The sequence below is a fragment of the Callorhinus ursinus genome, unplaced genomic scaffold, assembly GCF_003265705.2.
Source record: "Callorhinus ursinus isolate GAN/ISIS: 27379988/994484 unplaced genomic scaffold, GSC_fseal_2.0 scaffold10, whole genome shotgun sequence".
NCBI lineage: Eukaryota > Metazoa > Chordata > Mammalia > Carnivora > Otariidae > Callorhinus > Callorhinus ursinus.
The window spans coordinates 22687696-22700099 of NW_027397072.1; the positions used below are offsets into that span (position 1 = coordinate 22687696).

Here is a 12404-nt window from a genome sequence, read left to right on the forward strand (position 1 = left end):
CTAAGGATTGTGCAATTAGCAAATTTATAAATTATCAGAGTTTATGTTGTAATCTCATTTTACTGCTATTGCATTTTTTTTTAAGATTTATTTATTTGAGAGAGAGAGAGAGTACATGAGAGGGGAGAGGGTCAGAGGGAGAAGCAGGCTCCTCGCGGAGCAGGGAGCCCGATGCGGGACTCGATCCCGGGACTCCGGGATCATGACCTGAGCCGAAGGCAGTCGCTTAACCAACTGAGCCACCCAGGCGCCCTGCTATTGCATTTTTTAAAAAAGATTTTATTATTAGAGAGTGTGCATGCTTGAGGGGGTTGGGGCAGAGGGAGAGACAGATGCCGGGCTTGATCTCACGACCTTGAGATAATGACCTGAGCTGAAGTGAGACGCTTAACCGCCTAAGCCACCCAGGCACCCCTGCTTTCACCTTTATTCTCAGTGCCTGGGACATTTAAGTCATTCAATAATGTATTAACTAAAGTTGTGCCTTGATTTTGGTCTCTAAAAAGAATGCTGTAAATTTCAAAAGACTGTATTCTGCACCCAAAAACCAAACTTCAGTATTTAACATGCTGGCACCCACTACCAAGGCATAAAACACACATTTGCTAAAATTACTCCTATAATTCTAGTGCTAATCATTCACTTGATAAATACTGACTGCAACTATCAGATGCCAAGCAGGGCAGATACTGTGATGGGTAATGATGTAAAGTTGAGGACATGACGTGAAGGAGAAAGAGGTGTACTGTTAGCCTTACAGAGGCTGCCCAGCCAAGCATGAGCACAGTGCAGAAGGTGAATTCTGGTACAGGAATGGACTGCTGTCCTCCGATGGCCGAGTAGATGCAATGAATGCAATCAGCACAAGTCTGTCCTTGGGCAGGTCCTGTTTGCTCATTTCCAATGGAGAAAATGAAGGAAACAACTGAAAAAAGGTGCATGGTGAAATATTTTTAAAAATCTGAATGGAAGGAGGCGCCTGGGTGGCTCAGTCGGTTGGGCGTCTCCTTCAGCTCAGATCATGATCCCGGGGTCCTGGGATCAAGCCCCGCATCGGGCTCCTTGCTCAGCGGAGAGCTTGCTTCTCCCTCTCTCTCTGCCTGCCCCTCTGCCTACCTGTGCTCTCTATCTCTCTGTGAAATAAATAAAATCTTTAAAAAAAAATCTGAATGGAGGGGCACCTGGGTGGCCCAAATGGTTGGGCATCTGCCTTCTGCTCAGGTCATGATCCCAGGTCCTGGGATTGAGCCCCACGCTGGGCTCCTTGCTCAGGGGGGAGCCTGCTTCTCCCTCTGCCTGCCGTTCCTGCTTGTGCTCTCTCCCTCTTTCTCTGACAAAACCTTAAAAAAAAATCTGAATGGAAATAAGAAAATGACAAAAAGGATGAGGGTAGATGGAGTAAGTCTAACAGAGAGGGGCGTGCCTGCCTGCTCAGCTGGTAGAGTATGTGACTCTTGGGGTCGTGAGTTTGAGGGGTAGAGTTTACTTAATAAAAAAGAAGAAACGATGTGGACAAGATTAGGAGGGCTGTCTGAAGGAGCACCACAGAGCCCTGGTTTTGTGAGACATGAGCAGCAAAAAATTTAAAAAAGACTACTGATGGATAAGGGGATTCACTATTTCCTGTTAGGTTTTAGTACGAGGTTCCCAAAGATTTGACCCCAAAGTGAAGCAAGTTCAATGAAAAAACTGGCGTGTAATATCACCATATATTTACTTGTGAGTCTTTTCAAGCATAGCTTTGAGGTTTGATAAGAATCTCAATCTGTACAACATCCCTGCGATATGAGCCAAGCCGTATGATTCTTAGTTGTGCAAAGGTAAAAACATCAGTCAGGGACAGTGCTTTGGTCTCCCGATTACCATCCCAGTATTGTGAACTGTCTGTGAAAGGTGGCTTCGTTGTAGAAAAGTACAAAAACTAGCTGTAAAAGTAAAATGCAAACTTGTTTGGCTAAATCCAGCTCCAATGAAATCAGGAAAATCCACTTGTTTACTGAGTCAAATCACCTTTTATGGAAACAAATTTGAACACACCAAGGTTTTCTGGTGGGTTTTGCAGGTCTGGAGAGAAAGTCTCCCCTTTTCCTTTTATATTTTCCTCATCCTCTTCTTGCAGCGCTGGTTGAAAACAGGGGAGGATCCCATGAGGCTATCTGTGGAGTGGGAACCATAGCTGCTGTCTGAGTCATCAGGGCTCTGGGGGATCCCAGCTTCACTCATCCCGGACATGGGCTCCTCAAAGACATCACTGCCCAGCACGCCATGCCCAGAGACATTGCCTTCTTCACTCTCTTGAGGCTCCATTTTCACATGGGCCAGATTCCAAAGAGGGGAAGCATTTACCTCCGTGCCTAGCAATGGAAGAGAATACAACTAGTGGTAAGCCAAGGCTGGAACACAGCAGAACAAATATTTCACCTGGGGCAGATTCCTAGCCTTTGAGCTGACTTCACTTTGACTCTACTTGGCTGGAGAATATGGTTGTTATTCTCTGTTCCAAAAACTACCAACTCTGATTATTTTCCTTTCCACTTCCTGCCCCTTCCTTTACCCCTTCTCACCCACCTGTCATTTCTCCTAAACCAGGGAAGTAGAACTACGTAGGTGGGAAGATTCGCTGTCTCCTGGCCCAAAGGCAGGCATAACCACAGGCTCTTGTTCAGGGGTTAAGTTTCTTCTTTCCTTCCTTCCTTCTATAAGGCTGTCCTGTTTTCTTGCCTTTTGTTTGGGTCCATGGTCCTCTCTCACATTATGGAGTTCATGATCACTACAAAACACTGGCAGCAGTTCCCACACTGCTGAAAACAGACCTGGCTCCTAAATCTGCAACAATTTCTCTTTGGCCCTCCTGTCTCTGTTCTGGCAGTGCTGTTCTGTGGTTATTACTTCTTCCATGGTGAAAGGCTCTCTGCCCAACACTTTAAAAAATGTGGCCTAATTCTGTTTAGGATTTGTTACTTGTATCATTTGTGCATTGATGAAATGACAATTTATATTTGAGTAGAACTGAGTATCTAGACTAATTTGCAATCTAACTGACTTAAGGATCGAGTCAGCCTGGTTCCTAAGGTGATCACAGAATCTGTCTGGAAGCAGAGGCCAGCTGCCTCTGACTAGATAGCCCTTTTTCAGTCCCTTTCAGCTCCAATCTGTTGGGGGCACTCTAGCAAGGAAGCCCAACTATTCAAATAGTCTTGAGCAATTGGCCTTCCTCCATCTATCTGGAAGTTGTCTTTAAAGCATCAGGAAAGACAAATACAGCATACTAAGGGATGAGGGGGACATCTGCCCATCCAGCTCGGTCAGCTATGTTAGCTCCAGTACTCAAGAGGAGAGCACATATTGCATCTACATCCTAACCAGGAATTATTTTAAAAGAATGTCTGTAAAGTTGCGCTAGTCCTCCCTTCACTAATTTCAAAGAGAAGAATGTTGACAGATCTAGATCAGTGAGGCTGTATGTTTTTAGACTTTCCATTCTCTTGCCCACCCCCACTTTTTTCTCTCATCTCCAGAGTTTGATTCCAAAATGCAAAAAGTGCTGAATCAGATTGGCAGATCTCCCAGAATCAGAGTCAGTTGATTTCTCTTACTTGAAGCCTGTGGCGAAGCCTCAACCTCCAGGTTAGATGGAAAGCGCTCACTCTGAGCCCCGAGGACCCCCATGGGCAGTGACTGGTCTCCAGAAGCAAGGTCAGCCTCCAGTTCCTCACTGACAGGGAAGGTGATGTCGCTCACAGGTTCTTCCTTGATCTTTACAGGTTTAGTGTCCTCTGTGGCCTTCTCAGGATTGACAATCCTTTCATACTCCTCAGAGAGTTGCTTACTAATCTGTTGGCAAGCAAGAGTCAGTTTTTCAAAGGAATGTTAAAAGCAAGGTGGATGGTCAGCTTGTGGCATCCCATGGAAAAGCCAACATAATATGAATATGCATAAAGCAACCACTGCCAATGGAATTTTTTTTTACCTTTTTTTAAGCATCGTAGACACACGGAATTCGTTTAAGGTGTTGAGTTTGCATTTGTAAATGACAGAAACACATAAAGAAAAGTCGTCTTGTATAAAAGAGTCTGTATCATTAATTAAAAGTTACATAAAGGTAAAAGAGACTTTGTTAAAGATAAATCAGAATGGGGACAAAAGATCACATTTTTTGGCTGTAAAGACTAACAGGTGACATAGGTACCTTACATGGATGATGAAGGGTGTAGGAAATCCAGATCACTTAGCAAAGACTTTTTTGGGGGGTGTTAAAAATTCCTTATCATATTTTAGATTTGGGGAAACCAAAACAACAAATGACTTGCTTAAAGTCACAAGGGTTGAAGAGATTAGGTATTTCTGGCTGTAACCAAAAATGGTATCTCTACCCCTTCCTCCACCCTTGGGCAGTAACACCTCCTTCTGTTTGGTTTTGCTTTTCATGGCACTTGACGCCATCGAGAATTGTTTTGATCATTATTTATTTGTTTTGTTTCCCTCTCAAGAATGCAAGCTCCAGGATCTTGTCTTATTAACTGCTATCTCCCACCGTGCCTGACTCACAGTAGGCACTCAATAAGTATTTGTTGAAAAAAGCATGCTAACCACATTCTCTCAGACTCCATATTCCTGTCTATAATTTCTTCCAGCAGAAGTGTTATCAATAAATGCAGCCACTCATTGACTAAAGGAGGCCCCAGGGTCTGGCCAGGTCAGTGATGAAGCCAGTGGAACACAGCCAGGGCCATGAGAGCAGATCAAGTCCACTCTCTTCCAAGACCCCATGCTCTGCTCTCTAGGGCAAGTGTGGGATCCAGCTGAACACCCCTGGATTACACATCTTTACCCGATTCTCCCAGAGTGACCTCACCTGTAGCATGTAACTGTGATAGTCCTTGATGCGGTGCTGCCAGAACTTCTGGAGGGAGAGCACGCTGCCGATGCCCACCTCGTGGAATACCTGCTCCATAACGTCAGGGAAAGGAGTCTGCCCGAGCCGGGCTTCTCGATCCACAGTGAAGCGCAGCAACTTGGTGAATTTAAGGCAATACTCATGTGCCACATCAGTGAGGGTCTCCAGGACACTTTCGTTAGCACACTCAAAGCCCGCGTGGGCCAGGATTGTGGCCACTGCCTGGTAGAGGAGCTGCCGGCAGGAGTGCCAGCTGAGTTCAGTCACAGGTTCCCCCTTCCCGCTGAAAGGGGAGACATGGCAGGGTTATTAGTGCTCTTGTGAAGGGGTGACCTGTCCTGTCTCCCTAGGAGTTTTACAATTTCAGTCAAACCACTGGCTCAGCTTTCTGGGGGAATTCTCTGCAGTTACAGAGCCCAGTTTCATCTTGCTGCTGCCAGGGCATGTCTTAACAACCCACAGTCACCTTTGAGCTCCTCCAATTTCATAAAGACTTCACAGGCAATACATATCTACAATAAACCATATAAAAGAATATCAGGTGAATAGGAAGTTTTCTTTTACCAACTGCTCGGTTTTGATCACTTTTAGGATATAACAACATGTAACAGTATAGCTCAGGTACAGCTAAAGAGGGCTCTAATTATTTCTCCACAACACAGTTCCCTCATATGCTGGGTGGTACTTGGAGTTTAGAAATTCGAAGTCCCGACTAGGAGATTCTTATACAACTACAACAGACCATTTGTAAAAGTGGGAAAGCAACTCGATTTTAAGAAAGCAATTTAAAATATATTTTTACTTATTTATTTTTTTAAGATTTTATTTATTTATTTGACAGAAAGCGCACAAGGAGGCAGAGCGGCAGGCAGAGGGAGAGGGAGAAGCAGGTTCCCCGCTGAGTGGAGAGCCTGATGCGGGGCTCAATCCCAGGACCTGGGATCATGACCTGAGCCGAAGGCAGACGCTTAACCAACTGAGCCACCCAGGCGCCCCAATATATACAGTTTACAAATCATTTTTATCCTGTCCTATGCAAAGAAATGGGTAGTAGGTCCATATTATGATTCCCAGTTGGCAGGTTTGAGAAACTGAGGTTTAGAGGCGCTGACCTGCCAGAAGCTGTTTTGGTATTATCAGAAGGTGGAGATTCTGACTTCAGATCCCATGTTCTTCATAATATACCATTTTGCCCCTAATCACTGCTGTAGAAATCTTAATTTAAGAAAAAATTTCAAAAAGCTGTCTGATCTCCTAAAAATAACTTTTAACAAACTTCTAATTATGAAAATTCCTATCTTTTGCCTCCCTCTGATGAAGGACGTAAATGGATTAAATTAGAAGTTGATGCAAAACTATAAAATTCTAAGTAACAGCATCAATTTAACATGATGGACAATATTATTTTGTTAAAACTAAATTGCCTTCAAAATGTAAATATGGCACTGATCAGTATGGAACAAGTTTTTTGAAGTTGGCCATATCTGTACGAACGTGTGCCATGCATGTAATGATACAGTTATCCCTGCCTTTTTCAATATTCCAAGGACTTCAGAACCTTCAGTTATACAGTGCACCAGGACATCATCTGGCCTTCATTTGGCCCAAATGCAACCCTTACATATTAAGTCCATTTCTGTTCTTTTCTCATTAATTTGGGACAGTTCAAATAGTAGTAACTATTATCAACAATAGCAGATGCAATAAGTGTTATACAATATTACTTACAAATTTTTTTTTTTTTTTTGCCAAACATATTTAATCTGAATCTAAACTTGAGGAAATAATCAGCAAATCCAGTGAGTGGGACATTCTACATTCCACATGACCTGAACTCTTAAAAAAGATTAATTATCATGTTTTTTAAAAAAGGAGGAAGGAGAGTTTTGGTTTAAAATACACTAAACAGAGGCACCTGCGTGGCTCAGTTGGTTGAGCATCCGACTCTTGGTTTCGGCTCAGGTCATGATCTCAGGATTGTTGGACTGACCCAAGTCAGGCTCCTTGCTCAGAGGGGAGTCTGCTCTGGGATTCTCTCTCTCCCACTCCCTCTGCCCTTCCCCCTGCTTGCACACACTCTTTCTCGCTCTCTCAAATAAATTAATTAAAAAAAAAAAAGACTAAGCAACCAAATGCAGTTCATGAATCTTTGTTAGGTTCTGCATTAGGGAAAAATATATCTATAAAAGATATTTTGCAGACAACTGGAGAAATCTGAATATGGGGACTTATTAAGTGATATTATTTAATTAGTTTTCATTGACTTTGGTGTGATAATGGTATTGGGATTATGTAGGGAATGTTTAAGAATTGGCTGAAATATTGGGATATGTGCAACTTTAAAATATTTGGCAAAAAAAAGTGTGTATGTGTATCTGTTATGCACATATTTATGTGTGTATACATGCTTATACATATGTAAGAGAAAATAAATGTGGCAAACTGCTAACAGTTGGTGAATCCTGGTAAAGGGTATTTGGGCATTTCTTGTACTATTATTTAAATTTTTCTTTGGTCTGACAAATTGCAAAATGAAAAGAAAAAGTAATTATTTGGCACCAAATGCAAACTTACATACTGAAACCCAATAGTAGCATTAGGTTATAAGGCAGTCATTCAGAAGATATGGAGCAGGGCTTCTCAAACTTAAATAGACATATGAATCTTCTGGAGATCTTGTTAAAATAAAGATTCTGATTCAGCAGGCTGGATAGAGCCTGTGGCTCTGAATTCCTAATAAGTTCCTGGATGATGTTGATGCTGCTAGTCTCAGACCAGATTTTGAGTAGCAAGGATCAAGAACATTTTTATATTATTTCTTAAGTGATGTTAACAAAATGAAAATATAGTTGGACCCTTGAACTATGTGGGGTTAGGGGTACCGACCCCCTGTGCAGTTGAAAATCCACAAACAGCTTTGACTCCCCCAAACTTAATGACTAGTAGTCTACTTTTTAAAAAAATTTTATTTTATTTTAGGGGTGCCTGGGTGGCTTAGTAAGTTGAGCATCTGCCTTCGGTTCAGGTCATGATCCCAGAGTCCCGGAATCAAGCCCCTTGTCAGGCTCCCCGCTCAGTGAGGAGTCTACTTCTCCCTCTGACCGTCCTCCCTCTCTTGCTCTCTCTCTTTCACTCTCTCTCAAATAAAATCTTTTTTTAAAAAAGTTTATTTTATTTTTTTAGTAATCTCTATACCCAAAATGGAGCTTGAACTCACGACCCCCAGATCAAGAGTCACATGCTCTTCTGACTGAGCCAGCCAGGTACCCCAATGACTAATAGCCTACTATTGACTGGAAGCCTTAGTGATAACATACACAGTTGATTAACACTTATTTTGTATGTTATATGTATTATATACTATATTCTTATAAAGTAAGCTAAAGGAAAAATGTTAAGAAAATCATAAGGAAAATACATTTACAGTACTGTACTGTAAAAACATCAACATGTAAGTGGACCCACACAGTTTAAACTCATGCTGTTCAAGGGTCAACTGTACATAATTTAAAAATTCTTATATAGAACTTATGGATTCCTAATAATATGAGAATAAGTCCATGAATCTCAATTTGAGGACACTGAGCTAAACCCATAATATACATTTCAAGTTAAACAGCAAGAGTACGCTCTTGAGGACTGAGGCCATGGCTTATTTTACATACTGGTGTAGTACCTTGCTCCTAGGAAAGTGTTTGGCACGTAATAGGCACTCAGTAAATATTTGCTACATCAGAAATAAAAGGTACACACTCTGGATTTGGAGGATCAGGATTCAAGTCTTAGACTTCCTACTAATTACCTGAGCAACTCTGGCCATGTCAATTACCCTTATCCTCAGTTTCCTCAAGGAAATATTATTACCTTCTTAACAGTGCTGTTGTGAAGGTTTTTTGAGAAAAGTAAGATATAGCAAAGCCTTGTCTTACCGATAAAAGTCACTCTCTGGGTCACTGTGCCGGATCTGGAATGGTGCATTGGGATTCTTACAGTCTAAAGGCAGGAGGTCATCAGGAAGAGGAGGTGACCCCGGGCAAGAGGGAAGAGGTTCACTCTCTTCAGTCTTTACACCTTCTGTCTGTTGCTGACTCTGGGCCTGAGCAGTGGCTATGAGATTGCGCAGACGTCGGTTGTGCTGGATCAGCTGGATAGTATGGATGGTGAGGCTGCATGGCTCTGACGGGATGTCCAACATTGTGGGGGGCTTGGGCTTGTTGGCTGAGGGTTGGTGCAGGGGTGGGTCATGGACTTCTACGAGACGGAACTCCCGTGGGAGCAAATCAAAGGAACTTCTGTTGGTCTGGCTTGATGAGATTGGTATCTCTCCCCAGTATCTCAACATTTTGGAATAAGAAAGGCAGAACTTTCAAGTTAAAAATAGTAGTAACCTAAAAGCAGTGTTTTTAAATCTGTAGGTTAAAGACTTCTCTAGTGAAAAATATGAAGTCTAGCCAGTTATTTACATAAAAAGTAGGCTGTTCAAGACCACTCAGAAAATGTCAGTGTCATCAACACTGTAGGACCGAAGACATTCTCCCTGAAGAAATTAAGAGAAATACAACTGTTAGATGCCAGTTATCCCCAGTCACATACAGTGACAGTTCCTACTGGACTGAACCACAGGTGGAATTTGGATCATTAGTAGACTAATAGCTGCAATAGTATCAGGAGCTTTAGTGACCATGTTTTCCATCTCACCCCACTTACTCATTACTAGAACTATCATCATGCTCAATCCCGAACAATTTGCAAGGCAAGATACTTAAATGAGACCTGCAATATTTTTCGGAGTATCTTGACACATCTGTCTTGAATCAGTAGGAGAAAGGGGAATAGAGTTAAAGATAAGAAGAGGTAGTTCTTATTCTGTCTGTGTCAAACACAGGCAACCTTTTCCCTGGTCCTGATGGAAAATTTATTTACTTTTTATTTATTTGACAGAGAGAGACACAGCGAGAGAGGGAACACAAGCAGGGGGAGTGGGAGAGGCAGAAGCAGGCTTCTCGCTGAGCAGAGAGCCCAATGCGGGGCTCGATCCCAGGACCCTGGGATCATGACCTGAGCCGAAGGCAGATGCTTAACGACTAAGCCACCCAGGCACCCATGATAGAAAAATTTATTGACCAGTAATCTAATTGGTCTTATGCATTCAATTTCTGACAGATATAGGGAAGAATCTGAGTGATTTCTGCTGCTTCCTAATTTGTATCCCTTACCTCCAGTCTCTCCTTGTATCTAATCTATTCTCCAGTGCTGTTAGACTTAATCTTTTAAAAACTCAGATCTAATGGCTCCTTGTTGCCTATTGGAAAAAGTCAGCCAGAATTCTTGGGCCTACCATTCATCAAAATCTGCAATCTGGCTTCAACCCACCTTTCCAGGTTCATTGCCCATATGTCTCTTCAAATGCCAGGCATTACAGAAAGAGACAAAGACCACTGCAAGATCCCTGACCTGAGGTGAGGGAGAGAAATATAAACCGCATTTCAGTATGAAAGCATGCAGTAAGGGCTGTTCTAGAGACACAGACATGGTGCAGTGGAAGCACAAAGAGGGAGCTTCCAGGAGGAAATCACCACCCTAGTTCTAACAATATCATACTACTCAGTTTCTTGAGAATGTCATGTATTTCCAGTTGATCCTTTAAGTTGTGATCTCTGCCAGAAATGCCCGGCTGCCCACCACATCCCTGGTAGACTTGTATTCACTCTTAAGTGAATAGTTTAAGTCACCAGTCTCCATCACCTCCCCAGTAAATCTTCCTTCATTATATTCTCATAACACTTCCCATGTCTCCACCACAGCGTTTATACCTGGATTTAAACTAGGACTTATCTCAATCGAGTTTATTCTCCCAATCAACCCCCCACAACCATGATCTTTGTACCGTGTCTGGCACACAGTGTATCTGGCATTTATTGAGTGCTTACTATGTGCCAGGCTTTGCCTTTATTGTTTAATTCAATTTCCCCAAATACCCCATTTTTTAGATGGGGAAGCTGAGGCCCACTGTCTTGCCCAATGTCACAAATGAGGGAGGGAGAAAATCAAGACAGCCAGGCTCCAGAGTCTGTACTCTTAACCACTACACTGTGCAGTCTCAATAATTGGTTTCGGAAAAAAACAAAAGGAACAAAGAAACGGATCAACGAAGGGACCAAAAAAAAAAAAAAAAAAAATCACCCTATTCCTTAGTTTCACCGAAAAGAGCAAGAAGAATAGGCAGCGAGTTCAAAGAATGCCCAGGCACCGCGGGGGCTCCTCGGTCACGGTCAGCAGGCGCAGGGTCCTGGAGTCACCTGATGCCGGGGGCGGCCAGGAGACGAGGAGGTCTGGACCTGGACCGCGGCAAGGAAGCGCTACTGTTCACTGCCCCATCTTAGGAGCTGGGCTGGACGACTGTGTGACTCCGAAAGGCCTGAGGCGAGGGTCGCGCCAGGCCCCGAAGCCTGGCTTGTTGGTTAGTGGTCCTAGGCTGCCGGAAGCGCTTCTTCTCAATCAGGGTATGCCACAGGAAGTTATTACAATCCGGTTGCAACCTCTAAAGATGTCCCCGTTCTCACAGCACCTTGGCCACCTTTTTCTGTTTTTTCCGTCCCGTGATATTCACCTCTTCGTAACGTTGTGGGTGGTGAAGGAGCAATTCTGCTATCGCTGCCCAGAGAAGCCGCTGGGAGGAGAGAGAGAGAGAGAGGAACTTAGAGACCGAAGGGGATGGTTTCCCAGGAGCAGATTTCGAGACTGCATCTGACTGAGGATGGCCGATAGTCCCTCTCAGTCCGAGCCTCTGGCTTTGCAAGAGCTCAGTGATGACTTCAAGAAGCCAACCCTGCCGGTGCCCCCAGTTATGCGGAGCAAGGCCCCGACCACCAATCCTTCAAACCCTGAAGAGGTGAAGAAGGAAAGGCCCGCGGCGCTGCTAGAGCCCGATTCCGGGGAACCTGAGGTCCCGCCAGCCCGGCCGGACAGCGGGGGCACCAGGAGTCCACCAAAGGAGCAGCCGCGGCCCCCCACAGCGGCTCCTTCCCTTGGAGGCCCGGCCCGGGCTCCCCCTTACCGAGAGCCGCCGTGGAGTGGCCCCGCGACGGCCCCCTACAGCCTAGAGACACTCAAGGGCGGCACGATCCTTGGCACCCGTAGCTTGAAAGGGACGAGTTGCTGCCTTTTCGGGAGGCTGTCTAGCTGCGACGTGTGCCTGGAGCACCCTTCGGTGTCCCGGTACCACGCCGTGCTGCAGCACCGGGCGTCCGGCCTCGAAGGAGAATGCGACGGCCACGGGCCGGGCTTCTACCTTTACGATCTGGGAAGCACCCACGGCACTTTTCTTAACAAAACCCGCATCCCACCCCGCACCTATTGTCGCGTCCACGTCGGGCATGTTCTTCGCTTTGGAGGCAGCACCCGGCTCTTTCTTCTTCAGGTAAGTAGAAAAACCTAGGATTGCAATCTCTGGAGTGCACCGGGCTGGGTTCCAGAGCTCCTTAAAGCTTTCACTGAGGAAGGAGAT

The 12404-nt window shown here is 44.3% G+C and overlaps 2 protein-coding genes across 11 annotated transcripts in view; one reads left to right on the plus strand and one right to left on the minus strand.

The window, feature by feature from the left end:
• Positions 1–103: 103 nt before the first annotated feature.
• SUPT7L (SPT7 like, STAGA complex subunit gamma) lies at positions 104–11475 on the minus strand. Of its 4 annotated transcripts, none has more exons than XM_025867958.2 (5): positions 11197–11475; positions 8827–9434; positions 4856–5180; positions 3597–3834; positions 104–2354 (listed from the first exon to the last, which is right to left on the minus strand). In XM_025867958.2, the coding sequence occupies exons 2-5, from the start codon at positions 9237–9239 to the stop codon at positions 2092–2094; spliced, it is 1239 nt and encodes a 412-aa protein (XP_025723743.1). In that variant the 5' UTR covers positions 9240–9434; positions 11197–11475; the 3' UTR covers positions 104–2091. The 4 variants fall into 4 exon arrangements, with proteins under 4 accessions (XP_025723743.1, XP_025723745.1, XP_025723744.1 ...); XM_025867960.2 differs by having other exon boundaries at positions 11099–11475; XM_025867959.2 differs by having other exon boundaries at positions 11081–11475.
• A 114-nt stretch (positions 11476–11589) lies between these two features.
• Positions 11590–12404, plus strand: part of SLC4A1AP (solute carrier family 4 member 1 adaptor protein) — a 109889-nt gene continuing 109074 nt past the window's right edge. For all 7 annotated transcript variants that reach the window (XR_012379663.1, XR_012379659.1, XR_012379662.1 and 4 more), the window contains exon 1: positions 11590–12317. Coding sequence is in view for 1 of the 7 variants with exons in the window: in XM_073897174.1 (XP_073753275.1) it covers positions 11655–12317 (663 nt within the window). In the remaining 6 variants the exon portion in view is untranslated. The remainder of the gene's footprint in view (positions 12318–12404) is intronic.